Raw genomic sequence first — 23893 nt, forward strand, 5'->3', positions numbered from 1 at the left:
TCCACCACATATCAAATGTGCAGCCACATTTTGAAATATTTGCAAGGCCCTGCGCCATGATGACAAAATGCCTAAATAAAGGGCATTACAGTAATCCAAATGTTGAATTACTATAGTTTGAATAATACATAGTATACTGCATTGTAATGTTCATAAAGTTGGGAGGGACTATCACATGACCTCATTAACATCCATTTGAGTACATTTAAATACAATTTGCAGCCATACACATTGTTTTTCATGCTAGAGCCCTTTGAACATTAACGTGCACGCTGGTCTGGTGCTAATTTCCTCTAATAGGTTTTAAGCATTGGCCCCTTAGGGGCTCATTCTATAAAGGGCACCTAAAGTTAGGTGCCTCTTAGGTGCCTAACTTACCCCCCCTCCCCACCTCTTTTTCTAAGCCGTGGTAGAGGTTTCTACCGTTGCCCTGAGCACTAAATGCTCTGATGCTGCTCTGACATTCCTAGGAATTCTTTGAGGTTTGGACTGGAGTATTTAGCACTCCGGACCAGGCCTTAATTGGTAAAATACCCTTAATAGCCTCAATAATTGGTAAATAAAAGTTAAATTGTGCAATAGGTGCCTATCCGATTCTGTAAAAGTTAGTTGCCTAACGCCTAAGTGGACGTTTTTATGGTCAGAGCGTGACTTAGATGACACTAAGTGCGATTCTCCATAAATTTAGGTGCCTGAAATGTAGGCCTTTAAAACTCTGGCCTACATTTACATTTCAGGCATCTAGGTTTTTACATAGGTGCTGCTAGCCACGATTCTGTAAATGGTGCCTAAGTGTGATTGACACTTGGCAGTGCCATTTTTATAGTGCCAGCTAATTTAGGCTGCATTATTCTGACTAGTGAGTTGTTATCGCTGCCTTTCAGCTGGGATAACACTAGAACTGTACTAAATAGCATATTTTAGTATTCAGCCAAATGTGAATAATGAAAATTATTATTCAGCAGAATACTAATAAAGGGCATTGATCTACTTTAATAATTTTTTGTAATTTCTAGGTCATTTGTTTTTATTGTCACTGTTTAAATTTTCTTTTGTAAACCGCATAGAACTCCTAAGGTACTGTGGTATAAATACTTTTTTTAATGTTATGTTAAATTTTCTTTTGTAAACCGCATAGAACTCCTAAGGTACTGTGGTATAAATACTTTTTTTTATGTTATGTTAAATTTTCTTTTGTAAACCGCATAGAACTCCTAAGGTACTGTGGTATAAATACTTTTTTTTATGTTATGTTAAATTTTCTTTTGTAAACCGCATAGAACTCCTAAGGTACTGTGGTATAAATACTTTTTTTATGTTATGTTAACATAACAAGTACTAAAAGAACCAACATGAAATTGGAGATCAAGTGTTTATTTCAGTAGGATTTAGCAAAGGAGAGCACTGAATTATTCGTATTCAAATTTAAATCACCCTTTGGCTGAATTCAAATATATTTTGGTATAGGCGTACTTCCCAGTGACATCACTAATATAAGGGACTGGTGCTTTGTGGAAAACCCTAGTGTTTTCTTTATCTCCAACAGATGGTGGGTTATTCAGGCTGGTGCTTCTGGTCCCTGGCCTTGTTCTCAGCAGTGCAGGCTGAGACCCCACTAGTTGGTTCAACCTCATAGCCTTGCTCCTAGATTCCCATCCTTAGACCAGATATGATTGAAAGCGAAGTGTGGCTTCACAGCCTCAAATCATCACCCAAAGGTGACACTGCAGGGCACTTGCCACAGAGGGTTTGGATCCCCATCTCCCCTACCCTCCTGCATCACTTTGTGGGTGCCCTTGCAGGCCAGACAGCTGACTTAAGGCCAGACAGCTGACTTAAAAGAATCCTAAAGGCTGCCTGTCTTAGCTTTATCTCCCTTGTGAAGGAATATAAAGCTACTCAAAGAACTGCTGCAAGAGGAGAGAAAAAAAAAAAAAGAGAGAGAGAGGCCATACCTGAGTAAAGCTGCATAGAGGGGGAAATGAGATTACAAGGGTCCTACAGCTATGGTCTAGTACTGCGTGGCCTGTGGGAGCTGGCAGCTGAGCGCAACAGCCAGCTCTCTGCTCTTCCTGTAGCAGACCATTTCTAACTTTGAAACAGTGCCTGGGGATGGGGATATGCAAGTGGTCCCAGAAATGCTCCCTTGCTGTGGCACTGAAATCTGCAGACTCAATGCCTTTTGCAGGAACATCAGCCATCTTGGCTCCTGTTGAAGTTTGCCTACAGCAATAATTTTTTCAGCTCCAATTGGGGCTTGGGGGGGATAGGGTTGGTTGATCCCAGTGGGGCTCCTAAGGGGCCTTGTGTGAGCTCCAAGCTCCAAATGGTTCCAGCATGTGATTCTGCTGGTTAAGTAAGCGTTGACAGTGGAGGCTGGCCCCCTTCTGTGAGGGGAATCCTTCTGATCCTAGGGCTCCCTTCATCAGTGGCCAAATGTCACCAGGGGACCATGTTTCATCTTAGGTTCTCCTGTCTGCTGAGGCTGGTTGTGGGGAGGTGGAGAATCTCTTGGAGCTCCAGTCATCCCGACTTAGGTTTAGAGATAGCTCCCTATTATACAGCTTATGCCTTTCAGCGCTATGGAAGTGATAAATAGTAGTGAAAGGAATGTGCAGTTCCCATGGAAAAATGTGAGGTTAAGTGTACCAGTGATGAAACAGTGAATTAATAATTTTTATTTCCTGTTTTCCTTAAATCTAACTCTTATTCTTTGCTATCAGTCATAAACCTGTGCTTCAAAATTTAGGATTTTTGGGGCCGGCTAGATCACAAGGTGTCCACCTGGGCAGCATAGTTTGTGAAGGTCAGCACTGGGGTGATGGTTGGCATGTCAACAAAAGAAAATAATTATGGCTCTAGCATGGGGACCTCAGTATCCACATATGCTCAAGATCTGTTGGTTCCCACCATCTCTGAGCTTCCTGTTTTGGAGAGGGTGGGACTTGGCAAGCATTGAGCATTTGCACATGTGCATAGCTCTGCATGAGCCACAGTATGCTTAAAATCTCAGATGAGGGAAGAAAAGGGGAAGGAAAGGTGTGCACCTGTGAAGGGAAAGTAGGAAAGGAGAGAATTGCTGGACACCTCAAGTATGGGAGAAGTAGAGAAAGTGAGATGTCGATTATGGAGGGAAAGGCAAGGGAAGATGCTGAATATAGGGGTGGAGAAGGTCTTTAGTTGCTCCTTGGTGTGGAGACACATAGCTGAAGGTTCACCTAGTGTGTCAGATACTCTTGGCCTAGCCCTGTTTGTAAAAAAAAAAAAAAGTAAGCAAGCAAATGGGTGGTATACTTTGTCCAGAATAAATCTTCATTAAGTCCTGAATTTAAGGTTGATCAACCTTTCTCATCATTGCACTGGAGCCAGAATAAATTAAGCTCTTCTGAAAGTCTGCGGCCCGGATGCACTAAAAATCGTCATTAAGACCACATGGGTTGCTGTGGGCTAATTAATTGCTGATTTTAAAATGATGATCAGTGTTCAACCGACTTTGCATGTAAATTAGTTTTGTAGAGGTGAGCCATAATCCCACCCCATCAGTCATTGGAAAAGCGACTTTCACACATGCACAGAGCTGACAGGGGAAGCCCGAATAGCTGAGTGACAGGGGAAGCCCCAAAGCAGCCTCCTGCCACTCAGCTGTTCAGGGCAGGTAGACTTTTTTTTTTCTTTTTAAATGGCACAGATGTTAGGCATCTGTTACACACACACAGTATCTATCACCATTAAAAAAAAGTTGTGCTGCCCCCCCCCCCAATGATTACTGCCCTCCTGGTGGCATGAGAGATATATTATCCACCTTAAAATGTGTTTCTTGAACAAAGCCCACTCCCACCCAGAGTCGTTCAACTTCATTAAATAGCAATTGACATTTGTGAGGGATATTGAGACCCTGCACATTTAATGTCAACAATCGCAGTGTTTTACTTCCCAGCAGAAATCACAATCACTCTATCAACTATCACCCCACATTCATTCTGAGCTCCCACATTCATACAACAGTCCCCTTTCATTTGTTTCCTGTCCACTTTCGTAGTCTACTTCCCTTCATTTGGTTCCTTCACACCCCTTTTATTCCCCTTCTACCCCTCCCCTCCTCCCCATCTGTCCATGTTAATTGAATGCCCATGGGCTTCTGGAGGAAGTCCCTCATCTCGATGTCCTTCCCTCTGTATTACATGTTGATAAATAGCCCTTCTTCTTTGTCTAAAGAACCTTAAACCCCCTCTCTCCGACCTTCCCCCATCAAACCTTAAGTCAGAGGGCACTGATATTGTCAAAATCTTGATCAAAGTCTGCTCCATTATACTCAGTTCTGTATCTTGTAAGTATATTCCTGAGTTTTTGCATGGTTGCTCAAAGGTTCATCTGTAAGATAGGAGTACAAACCAGCCCAATGAACCTGAAGCCAGATAATGTGGGATGTTTGATGAGTCTCAGAGCTTCCTGGATTGTAGAAATCTTGTGGGCTTTATTACGCAAGACAAACAATATTCCAAATGGATATAGCCAGTAATGAATATTATGGTTGATTTAGGCATGTTTTTATACCTCTGTAGTCTCACCGCTTTCATAAAGTTATGGTTGACATGTCCGCAAAGATCTCCACTTTGGAGCCCTCCCACTGTATATGCCTGACCTTTCTCACAGCTGCTAGGATGCGGTCCTTTATAGGGAATCATAGAAAGCAGGCTACCAGATCTTTTGGGCATCCCTGGGTAGAAGGGCCTATGGCCCTATGCAATTTTTCAAAATCCATTTGTGGAAAGCAGTCCCCGCACTCTCAAATTGTTGCAATATGATCTGTTTTCGCCGTCCTCAGTTTTCGTTGTCCTCAATTTTCGGCAACAGTTCCTCTTATTTGGTTTCCAAAAGTTTGCAACATTTCTGTAGCTTTGAAAAATCTCCTTCATGGTCCATGACCTTTTCCTCAAATTTGCCAAACCGGAGACCCATGTCTTCCACTGTCTTCTGTAGACCATTGACATCCTTATGTAATTCATGGTGCATGGTAGTCTTCAGTTAATCCAGCCACGAAGCTCCGTCTGCAAAGATCTGGTTTTGCATTCCTCCTCTCCGACTTGAACCAACATAGAGGCCATCATCCCATCCATGTCCCGATTCTGATCCTTGTAGTGCAGATCCTTGCCTTGTGATTGGTAAGCAAAGGCCTTTAAGTCAGGTCATTGCTTTTTGCTAGTCATGATTCCCAAGCACTGTATTTATTTCTGAGCACCACTTAGAGGCTAATAAACAAGAAATTTAGCAGTGTTAGGACAAGCTCGAGATTCAGTCAGCGATCTCCTTGATGATGTCACGTCCTCTTTTTAGCGGGGGAGGGGGGGTCAACTTTTTATATGAGGTTGATTTGTCCAAAAAACCAATATAAATAGTGCTAAGGCCGTGAACTGAATATCCTCAAACACCACAAATGTGTTAAACGGTATATATATATTTAAAATAAATAAATAAAATATTTTGTTTAATACATTTGGTATTGAGGATATTCAGTTCACGGCCTTAGCACTATTTATATTGGTTTTTTGGATTTTGTCACATTTTTTGAGATTGATTTGTTCCTTCTGATTTTCTGTTAAAGAAAGATTTTAATGCCCAACAATCAGTTCTGAGCCTTTTAAGAGCTACTGCTTGGTTGTTTGTTTTGGGTTTTTTAAAATTTGTGATCTTTCATCCCAGAAGTAAACTTAATAGCCAATCATACAGGATTCAGGCTGATTCTGCTTTTTTTACTTCATGAGGACAGATGCTGCTATTTTGCTATATGATGTGTGAGTACATAAATTCTATTTTTATTTTTACTTCTGTTTTCATTCTTTGATTACACAGCTGATCAGTCTTTCTGCAATTTAAGTGGTGTTTTACTCAGGTGCTGTTTCATTGTTCCCCTTTGGATTTAGGTGTGTTCAGAAAGAATTTGCTTTTAAGGGGGAAGTATGCATTACCCTTTTGGGTATATGTTCCTTTTGATAATTTCTATTGCTTTGATCACTTAGCAATTCATTGAATGTGATCACTTTGTGCAATCCTTGATATGATATGCCACCAATTATTTAGTTGTTGATGTTCATTCATATAACTGCATGCATGTGAATTGATCTGATATTCACTGGAATTAGATATATAGGCAATGTACACCGAAACAATATTGCACTGACTATACACTTTTATATGTAGCTTGTAAAGATATTTTACTCGTGTTCCTTCATACACGTGGAGGGCCATAATCAAAAGAAATGTCTAAGTCCGATTTGGACGTAGGGTGCTAATCGCTCAAATTCGGCACTGGTAAAATGTCCATTCTCAAAAAGTACGTCTAAACTATTTCGCTTTTTGAAAATTGTCTATCTGTACATCCAGGCATTTGATCATCCAGACTGCCACAGAGCAATGGGGCACCTTACAGGGCACTGTGAACTTCACGAAAAGGGTGCCACAAAAACATCTCACCAGAACTTCCTTATAGGTTATGGTGGGGCCCCCAAAACCTACTATACCTACCTGTGTACAACCCCAATAGCTCTTATGGCTGCAGGTGCCAGCTCTATGGCAGGTCAGTAGGATTTTAGTGGTTTTGGTGGGCGCACATTTTCCACCATTAATGTAGTGGTTAGAGTGGCTTATGGGCCTGGGTCCTCCTCTCTATAGTTCACTAGTCCACCCCCCAGGCTATTTAAGAGACCTGTGTGCAGCTCTACTAGACTTTCCTATACTAGGTGGTGATGTTCTGGAGCCAGGTATGTGCGTCTCTATTCTGATCTTTGCAGGGAGCGTGAGAGGTTTAGTGAACACTGGGGCAGTGTGTGTGTGTGTGTGGGAGGTCTTTACTTTGTAATGTAATGTAATTTATTTCTTATATACCGCTAAACTCCGTTAGGATTCTAAGCAGTTTACAGAAAAATAGACAATAGGGTGCATTAAAATTATAAGTAAAATAGGTACTTAGAAATTCCCTTACTGTCCCGAAGGCTCACAATCTAACTAAAGTACCTGGAAAAATGACAATTTGTCTCTGCGGTGGTTATCTGGTCACTTTCAATACCTTTTGGACACTTATACCTATCTTTACATCATCTAATTCACAATGCATAAGTTTTGCTTAGGCATTCTCATCAAACATTTGATTAGCACTACAGGATGACTAAGTCTAGGTCGGCCCACATCCCGCCGTGACTACTCCTCCAAAAATGCCCCTTTCAACTCTGGGTGCACAGTGGCATTCAGAGGCCTAAAATGTCCCTGGATACATTCAAAAAGCCGTTTTGATTATCGGCACTTGGACGACCTATCTTTTAGATCGTCCAAGTGCTGACTTGGGCGGGTTTTTAGACGTATCTAACTTTTGATTATGGGTCCCTTATTCATTATTTTACTTGTTTTTTATTAATTCCTTTTATTTTATTTAATATATATTTATTCGATATTGTTTGCATGTTTTTATGCTTGATACAATTTTATTTATATGCTTTTTAATTACTTGTTCTGTATGTTTGTAATTGCTTTTAACATTTGTATCACAAGCTTTGATGCGGCCTTTGCCATGTTGGGAACTGGTTTTCAATAAATTGCATACTTCCTGCTACAGTTGATCTGCTTTGTGTTTTTGCTATTGCCATGGAAGAAGCATAGAGACAATAGTACTTAGTTAATTTTTGGTGTAGAAGATTTTTTACTATTGGCCACTAGCATTGCCTTTTTTTTTCCCAATAAAATAGCACAAGAGACTTTGATTTATAGTGCAATTGCCACTAAGTTGACAAGTGACCAATTAAAGTATTCACATCTGTTACAGTTCATCATTTTCAACAGGCATAGATGGAAATCAGCAAGATCACACAAAAGAAGAAGAAAAAATGGTAAAACTAGAGGGCATAATTTGAGATTACAGGGATGAAGACTTAGGAGGAATGTAACGTACAGTGGTGCCTCACACAACGAACTTAATCCGTTCCAGGAGCAAGTTTGTTATGTGAAACGTTCGTTGTGTGAAACGCGTTTTCCCATAACAATACATGTTAAAAAAAATAATTCGTTCTGTAGCATAAAATATGCTAAGATGACATAAAAAAAGATAAATTTTTGGTTATTATTTTTATTTAGATACATCTAAAAACATAATTGTTTTTTAAAACAACACACATTTTTTAAATTTAAAGACAGACTAAGTAGAGTCTAATTTTACAGTGAGAGGGCAGAGTCTCAGCGGCAAAAACTGGGACTTAACTGTTCATTTTTTTTTTTTTTCTACCGTGTTTCCCCGATGATAAGGCAGGGCCATCAAATAAGACAGCCCCCCCTTTTTAGAAAAAAATGTAAAATAAGGCACCCCCCCGCAAATAAGCCACCCACCGATACCTGCGCTTACCCGAATCGGGTGGTACGGTGGGTGACTCCGTGTGGTCCCTGGCACCCCCGACACGATCGGGGCAAGAGGGAGCTCAAGCCCTCTTGCCCCCCCGACTCCCCGACACGATCGGGGCAAGAGGGAGCTCAAGCCCTCTTGCCCCCCCCGACTCCCCGACACGATCGGGGCAAGAGGGAGCTCAAGCCCTCTTGCCCCCCGACTCCCCGACACGATCGGGGCAAGAGGGAGCTCAAGCCCTCTTGCCCCCCCGACTCCCCGACACGATCGGGGCAAAAGGGAGCTCAAGCCCTCTTGCCCCCCCGACTCCCCGACACGATCGGGGCAAAAGGGAGCCCAAGCCCTCTTGCCCCGCCGACTCCCCGACACGATCGGGGCAAAAGGGAGACCAAGCCCTCTTGCCCCGCCGATTCCCCAACTCCCCGACAATATCGGGCCAGGAGGGAGCCCAAGTCCTCCTGGCCACGGCGACCCCCTAACCCCACCCTGCACTACATTACGGGCAGGAGGGATCCCAGGCCCTCCTGCCCTCGACGCAAACCCCCCCTCCCCCCAACGACCGCCCCCCCCCCAAGAACCTCCGACCGCCCCCCCAGCCGACCCGCGACCCCCCTGGCCGACCCCCACGACACCCCCAACCCCCTTCCCCGTACCTTTCTGTAGTTGGCCGGACAGACGGGAGCCAAACCCGCCTGTCCGGCAGGCAGCCATCGACGGAATGAGGCCGGATTGGCCCATCCGTCCCAAAGCTCCGCCTACTGGTGGGGCCTAAGGCGCCTGGGCCAATCAGAATAGGCCCGGGAGCCTTAGGTCCCTCCTGGGGGCAGGGCCTGAGGCACATGGTCGGGTATAACTTATGGGCAGACTGGATGGACTGTTCAGATCTTTATCTGCCATCATTTACACGCATACACACTGTGGCCTTCTTTCACACATGCGATTCCTCTTACATGCCCACCCAGACATCCTCTATTTCATAACACGCACACCTGCACAAACAGATCTATTATGTATGAATAACAAACATGTTAGAAGCAAGCAAATTCAAGCACTCAAACATACAGAAGCAAGGAAGTAGATGAAAAGAAGGGAGGGAAGGAAAGTAAAGGAAATATTTGGGTCTTCTATACCCCCCAAAATCGGCAAAGTCTGTGACTCACAGACACCACAGACATGTGCTACAATGCATTTCAATGGCAGCCATCAATACACAGTACAGGCATAGGGAGATCATTATCTCAGGAGCTGATTAAACTGGATATTTCAGATCTTCTGGCTGCCTCAACTTCCCTGTCACCTCTGACCACGACCACCAGGACCCCTCAGGGAAATCAGGGAAGACACGTGGCGCGGTTCCAATCCCGGTGTACCTCCTCGGAACCGCAGCAGCCTGAGCTCTACCCTTTTGTGGACAAACCAGAGGAGAGATGGCTCCCGAACCTAGAGACCCGATTCAATCTGCAGGCTGTCCAGAGGGCTTACTGCAGTTTCAGGCTTACAGAGCACCCTCCAGAAGTAGACAAACTTTAAAATGTCTGCGATCTCCCGCCGAAGGATCACTCGCACAGAGTTGATCTGCAGCACGAGGGCAAACCCGCGGTACTGAAGAAAATAAAAGACTAGGAATTGAGAAATAAAATCACGAGCAGAAGAAAACTAGAAGTTCTCTGCAAGGCTGCAGAATCAAACTGGACTTCAAAGGGAGTGGCCGCACAGGTGACATTGCAGAGGGGGTTGGTGTTATTTTTAAGTTCTGCAGCCAAGGCTGGAATGGATGCATTACCTGATAGTTCAGGCTCCAGAGGGATTGTACCCCGCCTTTATCTGGGGTCAGATGAATTTTTAAGATATATGTGATTTTATGTAACTAACTTTAGTTAATAAGATTTTAGATTGTAAGCCGCCCAGAAGGTTTTTTTTAACCCTTGGAGCGGGATAGTAGGATTTGAATAAACTTGGTTAACATGGAGGCATATAGGATAAAACTTTGGTGAGAAACGCTGTAGACTGTTCTTCGAAACCTCTCAGGATGATCTCAGCCTTGCTGCTGTATGTGTACACTCTCTGAAAGGTGTCCTCTGCTGGTAGCAATATGTGTGTGTTTGTTTATTTTTAGTATTTATATACCACTTATAATCTAAGTGGTTTACACTCAGGTACTTCAAGCATTTTCCCTATCTGTCCTGATGGGCTCACAAGCTCACAATCTATCTAATGTGCCTGGGGCAGTGGAGGATTAAGTACTTGCCCGGGGTCACAAGGAGCAGCATAGGGTTTGAACCCACAACCTGAGAGTGCTGAAGCTGTAGCTATAACCACTGCACCACAATATTCCGCAGTGTTCATATCCTCTCTTTCTTTTATATTAAAATCTTGGCTTTTATTTCACTTTGCAAGAGAGACTTTTTTGTGCCGGTTTTCACAGCTGTTTCTGCTAAATTTAAGAAAGCATTGGATATAATGAAGCTGCATCAGCACATTCATTTTTCAACTTCATTTATTTATCCCACAAGCCTCCATTCCTTCATCTATTTATCTCTTTCCCATCTTTCCCTTCCATCTCGTCCCTTTGTTTTCCATCTGCCCTGTTTGTTTCTTCTGTCTTTTTCCTTCACCTCTGTGTGCCTGTAATCGGGAACTTCCCCAGCCAAAAACAAACCCTGTGCAAGCCTTCCTGCACTGCCTACTATGTAGCAGTAAGTAAAACAGGATAGGCAACGGATGGGGTGCAGTTTTGGCATCTCCGCCTCCCTGGTGCTCTCTATAGTTGCACCAGCTCCATATAACTCGCTATAGTGCTGGCTGTAGTTCCCCCTTGTTGATTTATTGCCCCTGCACCTGCATGTCTGTCTGCAGCAGCACTCTATGCTTTTTATCTACCAAGTTAGAAAATTCATCAGCAATTCTGTGACCCACTGACGTAAGCATTAACACTGAAAATTTTACTTTGTTATAACACTAAAGTAGTTTTCAGACTTGTTTGTTATTTTGGGTGAAGGAAAAGAGATGGAAGGAGGCAAAGGATGAATGGGGAAGGGTCTGGCTACTCCTAGAATTCCACCCCACTTGCTGGTCCTCTTTCTCTCCCTTTCTTCTGGCAGCTTCACTTCACCATCCTCTTCCTTAAACTGCTGGAGTGGCCTCCAGAGACAGAGGACTAAGATGCCGCCTGAACTGTGACACCAAGCTAGAGGTTGAGGAGATCAGTATGAGCAAGGAAGGTGAGAGAGGATCAACCAGCGTGGGGGGAGGGATGAAGCCTCTCTGTAATTTTCAATAATATTCAATGTGAGGATTGGAAGGAGTGAGCTGAAGAGAATCAGGGAAGAGCTCTCTATTGGGCTTGGCTATTTGACCCAACTGTGCAAGTTACCCCCTCTATGCCTTTTTTAAGTTTGAAAGTCATTTGAGTTTTGCTGGGAGGTTTTTTTTATTTTTTTTTATTACTACTTTGAAGTTTAGGGCCTTTGTTGTAGTTTAGGCATCATATTAAGAAAGCTTATTTACTGGGTTATTTTTCCCTTCTGGAAGAGTTATTCTGGATTCATAACCTCTAACAACTATTCACCAGTAGATTTTGCGATGAATTGGTTTTGCTGGGAAACCACCAAACCTTGCCAAAGAGACCTTTTTCTGTAGCAGATTCTTTGTTTACTGGAGTTTTTCTTTAATTTGTGCCAGCACTCAGAATTCTTTTAAGATGTAAGAAGAATATAGTCAGAGTTGTTTCTTAATAGGTGCAGACTTCACGTGTCCTTTTCTTTCCATACAGGGCAATGTGTGGTTTATGTTGGGACATTTTCACCCCAAAGAATGCTGTGATCATTTTCTCCCATAAGTTCCTAGCTGAAAAATGAGAAAATGCCAAAATATACTATGTCAGCCAGGAGTGTGCTGTTGCAGCAACTAAGGGGGAAGTTATCAGAGTGGGCTGTCATTAAGAAATGTTATTTTACCACAAGTTATGCATTGCCTGAAAGGTGTCCTCTGCTGGCAGCAATACATGTTCTCCAAATATTATGCATGGGAACAGTACATCTAATCATGCAATTTGACATGAGTTCCACCTTTGACTTGGTGGACCATGGAAAACTGTTACAATGCCTAGACGCAATTGGAATCAGAGGAGAAGTACTGAACTGGTTTTGAGGTTTCCTTATATCACGCACATACCAAGTCTGTTTCAATCACGATCTCTCAGATACATGGAGCAATCCATCTGGCGTGCCACAAGGATCACTGCTATCCCCTTTGCTCTTCAATGTTTACTTGTCCTCATTGGGTGCACAACTATCCCAGCTGGGGATAAAACTATTTAGCTACGCTGACGACTTCACGATAATTATCCCATTCACCAACTCTGTCTCAGAAGTCACCCCCAAAGCAACAGAAGTATTAAATCGGATGGAGCAATGGATGACCGAATTCAAACTAAAACTAAATTCAGAGAAAACAAAATTTTTCATAGCAGCGCCATACCCACTTGACACTAAAGCACCAGTTGCATCAACAACCTTAGTTATCAAATTCAACTCACTATGAAGATATTGAGTGTAACACTGGACCAGAACCTGACCATGAAAAACCAGGTAGACTCCTTAATCAGAAAAATCTTTCACATCCTCTGGAAACTTCGGTCCATCAGAGCTTACTTCGATGCCTCATCATTTCGAATTCTAGTACAATCCCTTATTCTGAGTCAACTCGATTATTGTAACATCACCTACTTGGCACTCCCCCCCCAGAAGTACATGCGGCAATTGCAACTAGTTCAAAATACAGCGGTTAGACTACTTTGTGGATTGAAGAAGTTTGATCATGTGACACCTTCCTATCGACTTTTACACTGGCTACCGATGGAGGCATGTGTGAAATTCAAGTTTGGTTGTTTTTGCTTCAAGGTACTCTATGGCTTAGCCCCTAAATACATAACAGACCTTTTCTCTTTCTCAACCAACAGACACAAGCGAAGCTCACACCTGAACTTCGTTTCTCCACCGGTTAGAGGTTGTAAATTTAAAAGTCATCATCAACATCTTCTCGTACATCAAGCAGCATTATGGGGTAAAGACCTTGAACAATTGCTTTTGCCTACTACCTATGGAGAATTCAGGAAACGCCTGAAAACATATCTATTCCTGAAATACTTAGGAAACCAACCTATGTATACCATGTTTTGTCATTAGGGGATCAATCTGATTCTAATGGGTATCTTAAATACTGATCCCCCTGCTACTAGTTTTAATAATGAATATTGCTGTTATTGACCAAGATTAGGCACGTTGCACAGTGCTTCTTGTATAGTAGTTTCCTGGCTTAATCTCACAAATTTTGGAGCATCCACATGATTCAGCATTAATCCTGTCGCTCCCAACTCTTGTATACATATTAACCACTGAACCAAGAGCTCCCCTACCCGCTGGGAGAATCTTGCTATTATATCTGTTATCTCTTGTTGCCTATAATCTTCCATAATATCATTTCGTGCTGCCTGTCCGGTTTGCAGATCTCTGCAACTTGCCGGCATTCATTCTCTCATTAACAAATTCACATCATGCACAGCTCAACTTCCCTTTCCTTTCTGTGCAAAATATATATATATATTTTTTTTTTTAATTCTCCATTCTGTTCCCCTCTTCCACCTCTGCTACCTCTGTTAATTCATAGAAGTAAAATAAAACTATAACACTTTTATTTAATTCTTTTTCCAAATGCCCTCTACTATTTATCAATACAACAATTTTTTCTCTGTTAGGGGTTTGTTTGTTTTTTCTTCTCACTGAAAGCAAGATAAAGGCACTGATTCACAGTGTAACTTTAAATCTATAAAGAGCAGAATTTAAAATACCATGTCATTTTTTGCTGAGCAAGCATTTTTTTGCTACTTAAGCTTGTCTGTGGTGTTCTTTGCTCACATATTTAAAGACAATAGACTGTTTTCAGTCCAATTCTTTTTATGTGAGTTTGCAAACCATTGGACCCCAGAGGAAGGCGTGTTCACCGAAACACGGACCGTGTAAGGCCCGGTTGGATTTTTATCACTGTATTTTTTATCATTGTACTTTTTAAATTGAATTTTCATGTTTTTATATGTCAGTGTATAATAAATTATCTCCAGAACATCTCTATCCACAGTTTTTTATTTTTGTTTTCATCGGTGGATTGTTTTCACTGTGGATCATTGGGTCTCCCCATTTTTCTTTGTTGTGCTGCATTTCTTGCTGAGCTACAGAAGCTCTAAGTAAAACCATTTTGTATGTAAATAAACCTACACTCTCCCCCAGATCTGCTGGAATGTTCAAAGAATACCAGCCCTTATGGTTTAATAATTAAGGGCTATGTTATGTACTTTACTCCCCTCTAGAGCATATAATGATCTGTAAATTAACTCCCAGTACTCTTCAGTATCTTAATTTAATTGTAATTTCTCTATCTGCCTTTATAGATTATTTTTTAAAAATTCCTCAACTGGCTAATGTAGTTGGAAAAATCTCACATCAGCCCCTCCCTGTTCAACACAACTGGGAGTGAACCTCCTGCATTGTCCTTGCTTTAATTCTAAGATCTATACCCAGAAAAAGTAATCTGTCCTTTTGCCCAGATCTAATTTTTTTCTTTTACATTAACATACAGTGGCACGTGCATTAATGCTGTAAATTTATACATTTTGCTAAGCCTCATACAAAAACAGATTATACTATCATTAGATAATATTATTCCTTGTATAATTTTACAGGTAGTAAATGAATATCATTTAATAAAATAAAGCATGCTTATTTAAAGAATTTATACTTACAGTTGGCTGGCCATGCCTTTCATAAAATATACCTTCACTGTACAGGACAACCCCTAAGCTTCAATTTTAGCCTCCATGCCCCCGGGATCACAATTCTTAACATAAATATGCAACACCCATCCCCCGTCGAGATATACCCTCTCGCTCTTTCCCCTTAGTAATTTTCAGTTTTTGCAAAAGATTGCATACCTCTGGAGGGTTACCTGCCCCAATTGCAGATTGCCATGACTCACAGAGTCTATCTTTTTGTCTCCGTGACCACATGACTACCCCACTTCTGGTTCCAAATTCTGTAATGCCAAGTTTGTTAGGTAGTCAGCACTTCACGGCATACAAAGTGATATACACAAGGTAATGCTTATTATACTAATTTAATTGTGACATAAATTGTATACAAGTAATATACAATTTAGAACAACTTCACCATGATCATAGCAACACTGCCCCTCACAGCTGGGAAATCCCCCTTTTCAGGCAGCCAATGGACCGGGTCAATCACGGGACTATCCCTTTATGGCGCAGTTGGAACCCAAGCACAGAGCTTTGGGTAGAGCTTTGGATTCTTGCCCAGAAATAGCTAAGAAAAAAAATTTAAAAATTTAAATTGAATCAGGTTGGGCAGACTGGATGGACCATTCGGGTCTTTATCTGCTGTCATCTACTATGTTACCGATGGATTCCAAGTAAAGTCCCTCACTTGCTCCTTTTATAATCTTTGGTTACGTGCCTAACTATCATGCTTCACTCTAAGATTCTGCAGTAAACAGCAGGCTTGGACATTCATTAAGCCAAGATAAGATTCCAGCCTACACTCTAAACCAAGATAAGATTCCAGCCTCCACTAGCCTCCACCCCCCTAATGAAGTATCCTGAGATTCACTGTTTGTCACGTACACCAAATTTCACAAGCCAGCTTCTGGAAAATGGCTACACACAATCCCAGCTCAAAACACTGACTAGAAGGAAAATGTTTTACTCGTGATGCAACAAACTGCTGTAGCTTAATATGGTAGTGTGCCAGTGGTTTATATTCAAGTATCAGTATAAGGCAGGAGCAATCCCTCCTCCTTTCCCTGATGTCCTGTCTGCTAGCTCAGCAGTCAAACAGCCAGCCAATCTTCCCCTGTTCCCGGAATGACCCTCCTCCCCAACCAACCATGGGCTTCCAGTACTGCCCTGGTGGTCCAGTGGAGCGGGGAACTGGATCTGCCTTCAATCTCTTCTTCCCGGTGACTTTGTGCAACTAGTCTTCCCCTCCCCTCTCCTCCCGATCCCGCTGCAGGTCTACTTTAGGTCCAGCAGTGAGGCGGGGCAGGAGTGATCTCTTTATGCTCCTGCCGGCATTCTCTGTAGTGAAAAAATGACTGCCATGATTGCATGGCAGTCATTTTTTCACTACAGCGATTGCTGGGCAGGAGCGTAAAGGGATCACTCCTGCCCTGCCTCACCATTGGACCACTGGGAACCTAAGGTACACCTGCAGAGAGACCGGGAGCGAAGGGGAAGAGCAGGCTAGTTTCACAAAGTCGCTGGGAGGGATAGATTGATGGCAGGTCCGGCTCCTTGCACCAATAGACCACCAGGGCAGTATTGGAGACCCACGGTGGGTGCGAGATTGATTACCTTGAATATAAACCTGAGACCCTGGGCCATTTTATTTGCCCCAAAATCTTGGTTTCTATTCAAGTATATACAGTGATCTCCTATCTGAACAAAGTTAGTTTTTAAAAAGTTTAGAACTTTCACTTTTCAAATGAGCCCTCTCTTCACCTGCATATTAAACCACACCATGCAGTGATCACTGGATGCCAGATGATCACCCATTATAATATCAGAAATACTTTCCCCATTTGTAAGCACTAAGGCAGGCCTTCAGTTGTTTTGTAAAAGACATTTAAAAAAGTCAACAAATGTATGCCCAAAAGAGGCCATATAACTAAAAGCTGTCATCCAGGTCAGAGATAGTCTAACCTCTGGAAGAGCACAACTTCCTTTGAGGTTCATTCCAAAAACAATAGAGCAATTTGTACAACAAACAGGGTTCCTTAAAGACCAGATGTTTCTTGATGGGTAACCAGCACAGAAACATTAATATTTGTGTGATATGATCAGATTTCTTTTTATTGAGTAACAATCTAGTAACAGTATTTGTGCATTTTGGAAATCTCTTGAGCTTCACAGTTGGCAGACCAGCATACAATGAGCTGCAATAATCCGTTTTGCTAGTAACCACAGCAAGAGCAATTTGAGTTCTATACACAGGTTGCAATACATTTGGACCCTCAAATCACTAGTATTGTAATGTGGAAACTGTAATTCAAACACTTCTGAGAAAGAGCCTTTTTCTTATTCAGAAACAGTATATGTTGGAACTGACTGATCACCAGGTTAGAGCTTAGAGAGTGACACGGGGACAAATTTGTCCCCATCCCTGCAGGAACTCGATTTTCCTTTCCCGTGCCCGCGAGTTTTGTCACTGTCCCTGCCCCATTCCTGTAAGCTCTGCCTCAACCGCACAAGCTTCAAACACTTATGATTTTAAAGTGTTTGAGACTTGTGCAGATGAGGACAGAACTTGCAGGGACAGGAAAATAATTTTATCAGGACGGGACAGGAAAATGAGTTCCCGTGGGGAAGGGGAAAAATTTGTCCCGTGTCATTCTCTAGGATACTGTTTCTCAACTCCTAGTCCTGGAGTACCCCCTTGCCAGTCAGGTTTTCAAGATATCCACAATGAATATGCATGAAAGACATTTGCATATAATAGAGGCAGTGTATGCAAATCAAGTTTATGCAAATTCAATGGGGATATCCTGAAAACCTGACTGGCAAGAGGGTACTCCAGGACCGAGTTGAGAAACACTGCTCTAGAGCTCTTCCATGAATGCATGCATTGCTCACCCAGCATTTTACAACTTTAAAAATAAATCCTGTATTGGTTTGGGAAAGAGGTTTAGAGTGACAGGTAATATGGTAAGTGGTGAGGCATTAGGGCAGTAGCTTTCAAACTTTTTCATCTCACTATAAGCCATACCACTGGAATCTTAACACGTACTCATCCGTCCCTAAGATCATTCCATCCCTGCAAGTAATCTCTTCCATTTCCACCTGTTACCTTCAGAATTATTTCATTTAATTATTCTACTGAAATACTAGCATGTGGGAGCTTTATAGTTAGTTATTTTTGTTGCCTAGGTATTAATTTGACAAAGTTAACCATGCAGTGCTCCTAAGACAAATCTGTACCTCTAATTGGAATTACTAATCCATGTGACTGCTTCCACTGTTTAGCTTTAAAAATATGTGTGAGTTGGCAGCTGTCACATTCAGGAGCAGTTCAGTGTGTTATAAGAACAGCAGGTACCTAGAAAAATAGCATCAGAAAAAGGCAGGCCTAGAAGTGTGCTCAATTCAACAAAATTTATTTTACACACCAATTTATCAAGTCTATGAGAACTGCAATTCTATCAGCTCTTAAATGCTTACAAGTGGTTGTGTAAAAATTACTGCACAAAAGTAATCATAGCTAGATTTAGTTATCATCCCTCTTATAAGAAGCATACTGAAATGTACAGACTTTTTAGTTAAACTGGGCCCACTCAAAAATAAGAGGTACAAAATCAAGAAATAATATAGTTAGATATTAATTTACTCCCCCCCCCACACCTTTTATAAAACTGTAGCGTGGTTTTTAGCGCCATCCATGGTGGTAACAGCTCTGACACTCATAGGAATTTGAAGCACTTTGACTTTGTATTGAAAGTTACCTGATATTCTCTGAGAATTATTGCAACCATTAATTGGCCTATGTGTATCCTCTTGATTATTTATTTGGATATATTAATTGCCTTTTTCATGAAGAGATTCACCCATAGCAGTTTACAATCCATTGAATAATGATCAGGTACTCGTAAGTATTTTCCCTATCTGTCCCAACAGGCTCACAGTCTAACTGTGGTACTTGGGGCAATGGAGTGCTATAAGTGACTTGTCCAGCGTCACATGGAGCAGGTTGGGATCAAATTCACAACCTTGGAGTGCTGAGGCAGCAGCTCTAACCACTTGGCCACCCCCCCTCCACTACAGACCTGTGGAACTGTGATTGAAGATTTTTCTTCTGTTTTTTTATATATTACGTTGAAATGTGTTTTCTTTTTCTTTTCATTCTTGGTTGGTTTATCATGTATATGATTTAAAAATCAATAAAATAAAAATTTAAAAAGAAAGAAGGAAATGATCTCACCCTTATAAGAGTCTGATTGTTCCATTGGAGAGGTCCACCAAATTCTTGCTTCAATAATTCAGCGCTACTGCGCATGCTTTCTGCCTGGTCTGATGCAGCAATGCTCACACTGACATGCACGGGCCAGCTGCATGTAGAGGTTGCTATATGCATGTGCCAGTAAATCAGGTAATCTCTTAAGGTGGCCAAACAGGTTGAAAAGGTGACGGCGAAAGCTAGAAGGATGCTTAGATGCATAGGAATAGGTATGGCCAGTAGGAAAAAGGAGGTATTGATGCCCCTGTATAAGACTCTGATGAGACCTCTTTTAGAATATTGTGTACATTTCTGGAGGCTGCACCTTTGAAAAGATATAAAAAGAATGGAGTCGGTCCAAAGGAAGGCTACTAAAATGGTGCATGGTCTTCATCATAAGACGTATGGGGACAGACTTAAAGATCTCAATATGTATACTTTGGAGGAAAGGCGGGAGAGAGGAGTTATGATAGAGACGTTTAAATACCTACATTGCATAAATGCGCATGAGTCGAGTCTCTTTCATTTGAAAGGAAATTCTGAAATGAGAGGGCATAGGATGAAGAAGAGGTGATAGGCTCTGGAGTAATCTAAGGAAATATTTTTTACAGAAAGGGTGGTAGATGCGTGGAACAGTCTCCCAGACGAGGTGGTAGAAACAAATTGGTGTCTGAATTCAAGAAAGCCTGGGATAGGCACGTGGGATCTCTCAGAGAGAGGAAGAGATAATGGTTACTGCAGATGGGCCATTTTTGCCTTTATCTACCATCATGTTTCTATGCTACAGACCCATGTATGTGTCAGTGTGAGCCTTGCCGCATCAGCCCAAGCAGAGAACAAGTGTGGCTGTGCTGAATTTGTGAAGGGAGGAGGAGCTAGTATTTGGAACAACTTAGAGGACCCTGGGTAGGTAGGTGGTCACTGAGAGGCTCATATACTTCCTAGGGAACCCCACGGACCTGGAGAGGATTCCTGTGGGATCCTTGAAAACCCTATTCCAGTGCAGCTCTCTACCATGGCACACGGGTTGAAAAATGTTGCATTAGGTTGTTGAGTATGCTTCTAGGTTCTTAAAGAAGCAATTGTGATCACTTACAATTTAATTTAAATTAGCAATTCAAAACATAAATTGATGCCCTAGAACAGGGCAGATGATGATTAAAGAGGTGTATATGGGGAAAGGGGAAGGAGTGGGAAAAACTGTTTTAACATTAGTAGTTAGGAGTAAATAATTGAGAGAGGCCTGTGGCCTGTAAAAGTTTGCTAATAAATTAATGAAGGAAAGGGAAGGTAGGAGGTTGTGCATAAAATCAGCTTGTTGATTATTATAAACAAGGTGGGTTTTTGTATGTTTGTAAAAAAATGTACAAAAATCATCCTTCATTATGGCTTTACCCAACCGTATGATTTACATTCATGTGTGAATGTTGAGTAAACACAAGTGGGTTTGAGGGAGTGGAGGTTCTTGGTCTGTTTTTGAATTCAGTCCTTCGCTTTCTTTTTTTATTTGCAGGGTTAAGGCAGGAAGGTCTATTCAGGGTGTGCGGCAGCGTGAGGATGGTGGATCAGCTGCGTCTAAAGTACGAGAATGGGGAAGAAGTGGAGCTGGCCAGGGATGGGGATGTGAATTCAGCAGCTAGCCTCCTCAAACTGTTTCTCAGAGAGTTGCCTGACAGTGTGATTACCGCCGCACTACAACCCAGATTCATACAGCTCTACAAAGGTAAGGACTATACAAACCTTTCCCATTCCAAATTTCTGCCAACAAGCATTACCAGTTGAGCTTATCGAAAACCTCGTTGTTTTGTGATATATATCTCTGCCTTGAGTGATTTACATTCTACTATTGACTGTGGTGATATTTCTATTTTTGTCTTTGGACCTTACAGCAGCATTTGATATTTCTGACCATATAGTCTCCTCTCTTGACTCTCCCACATGGGAATAGCTAGCACTGTGCTTCACTGGTTTTCTTCTTTTGAAAATATGTTCCTTTCTTGTCTCTTTCTCGGGTTCTCCCTATGCATTGTGGAATCCCTTGGGGTTTGGTCTTGGCTGCCTTGTTTATTTTTTCTATTCCTCGGTTCTCTGCCACACTTAGACAGGATCTTGGCTTGTGTGCATTTTACCATGTGAATGGCATTTTGATAGTTTTTCCCAATGGTTTTCTCCACCTTGATCTCGGGAAACTTAATTTTGCAGTGACTTTAAGTTCTTCTTGGTTAGATCATCACCTCATCCTTAATCATGCAAGGACAGTAACCACCTGGATTATGGGTAGGTCCACTGCTTCCATTGTTGCTCCACTGATTCACAGCCAAGCAAAGGCAAAATGATTAGCAACAAAATACCATCCTAGTATAGGGAGAAAGTGTCTTGAAAAAGTTAGGCTTTTGTAGCATGTTTGAAATTGTTAAATGATAATTCCACATGAATAGAAAGAGGAAGAGAATTCCAGAAAAAGGATGAGGCAGAAAAGAAAGCACAATGTCAAGTAGATTCAAGTTGGGAAAATCTAGGACTAGGAAGGACCAAAACTGCTTTCATCAATTCTGTGTTTGTTCAGCCATTTCTCGATATGCTCCCTCTGGAGAATTTCTTTATGCTTTTAAAATATTCCACTTACTCTACTGTAATGCTGTACACGCAGGTCTACCATTATCCTCCCCTATGCCTGGAATAAATTACCTGAGTTTGTCCGTCAATCTCCTTCCCTTCCCGTGGGGTTTAAAAAATCAGACTGAAAACCCACCTTTTTGATATAGCCTTTGATCCTTAACCCTACTCCTCTGCCCTCCAACCTAACCAGCTTAACCGTTCCCCTTAACTGTATCCATGACATCCTGTTTGTCTATCTTGGCTGTTTAGATTGTAAATAGAGAATGACATAGTGCCTGTTACCCGTGGCTAGCCGCGGGGAACCCACCAAAATGGTGGGGAAAAAGAAAGTGCTCATCATGGGTATGGGGACAAGGCCATCCACCACCCCATGGAGCGGTGAATGGCCTTGTCTCTGCAGTTAAGGGAGGGAACGCGCGCAGTCATCGATCGCACGCAGCCCCCTCCCTCCTTCCTACCTACCGATCGCCGCCGCATCTATCTCCCTCCTTCCTTTCTACCTACCGATATCTGCAGCATCAACTTCCGGTTGCGTCAGAGGAGAAGCTTCCGCAGATGCACACAACTTCATGCTCCGGCTGCTTGAACAAATTAAATTAAAATGCACCACAAAGGTAAGGGGAAGGGAGGAAGGGGGATGCTCAGACCGTGCAAGGGGTGCTGAAGGGGGTGGAAAGGAACAGAAGCTAAAGGGGGAGGAAAGGAACAGACACTGGAGGGAGGTGAAAAGGAACAGATGCTGAAGGGAAATGGAAAGAGAGGAGGGGAGAATGCTGAAGGGAAATGGGGAACAGAGTGGGGAGAAGATGCTGAAGGGAAATGAGGAACAGACGCTGAAGTGGGGTGGAAAGGAACAGACGCTGAGGGGGGACAGGGGGTGGAAAGGAATAGACGCTGAGGGGAAGGGAGGGGGGTAGGAGGGGTGGAAAGGAACAGACGCTGAAGGGGGATGGAGGGTGGTGGAAAGGAACAGACGCTTAAGGGAAATGGAGAACAGAGAGTGGGGAGACGATGCTGGAAGGGAAGAAGACAGAGATGCCAGACTATGGAGGGAGCGGTGGGGTGGAAGAAGATGGGTGCCAGACCAATTGGGGGGGAAAGAGAGATGGAAGGGAGAGGCACAGTAGCAGAGAAAATGGAAGAGGCAGAGAGAAGGCAGACAGTGGATAGAAGGAAATGAATGAGGAGAGAAGATGAGGAAAGCAGACACCAGACAACAAAGGTAGAAAAAAAAATTTATATTTATTTATTTATTTTTTTTTGCTTTAGGTTAAAGTAGTATATTAGTTGTGTTGATAAACATTTATAAACAAAGCCCGGCCAGCTCAACATCTCTTTCTCTAGTTCAGCAGCCAGAACTTTAATTTATAAAATATTGTTTCTTTTTATACTTTAAGAAAATAAGTTCAATATAAAACTATTCGAGGCTTGTGTGGATGGGATCAGATGATTTGTGGGGATGGGACAGGGACAGGGACTGAGCTCATGGGGACGAGCTCACAGTGATGGGGACAAATTTTTTCCCCTTGTCATTCTCTAATTGTAAACTTTTTTGATCAGGGACTGTTTTTTTCTTCTTTGTGACTCTATGCAGCACTGTGTGCATCTAATAGTGCTATAGAAATAATTAATAGTAGTAGTATCCTTGTTATGGCGTCTCCAAACAGTACAAAATACAAAAAGATTGGTATTATAAATGATGATCTCTCCGTGGATGTCCCTGGGGGTGATGCGGAAAAAGAAAAATATATTTCCCCTAATTAAGAGTAAAGAATACAATCAACAAAATAAATCAAAAGAATCAATCAGTACGGGCCCGGTACCCTCGTTTCAACCA

General features: G+C 42.2%; 1 protein-coding gene across 6 annotated transcripts in view; it reads left to right on the forward strand.

Annotated features, from left to right (window-relative positions):
* The window catches only part of FAM13A (family with sequence similarity 13 member A), a 416553-nt gene that overhangs the window by 50190 nt on the left and 342470 nt on the right, over positions 1-23893 (forward strand). For 5 of the 6 annotated variants that reach the window (XM_033959097.1, XM_033959069.1, XM_033959088.1 and 2 more), the window contains one exon: positions 20951-21160. In XM_033959097.1, the coding sequence (XP_033814988.1) occupies positions 20951-21160 (210 nt within the window). Of the gene's footprint in view, positions 1-20950; positions 21161-23893 lie in introns of those variants that run through there. The other variant, XM_033959105.1, reaches the window with a different exon arrangement.

This window comes from Geotrypetes seraphini, chromosome 1 (genome assembly GCF_902459505.1).
Source record: "Geotrypetes seraphini chromosome 1, aGeoSer1.1, whole genome shotgun sequence".
Taxonomy (NCBI): Eukaryota; Metazoa; Chordata; class Amphibia; order Gymnophiona; family Dermophiidae; genus Geotrypetes; species Geotrypetes seraphini.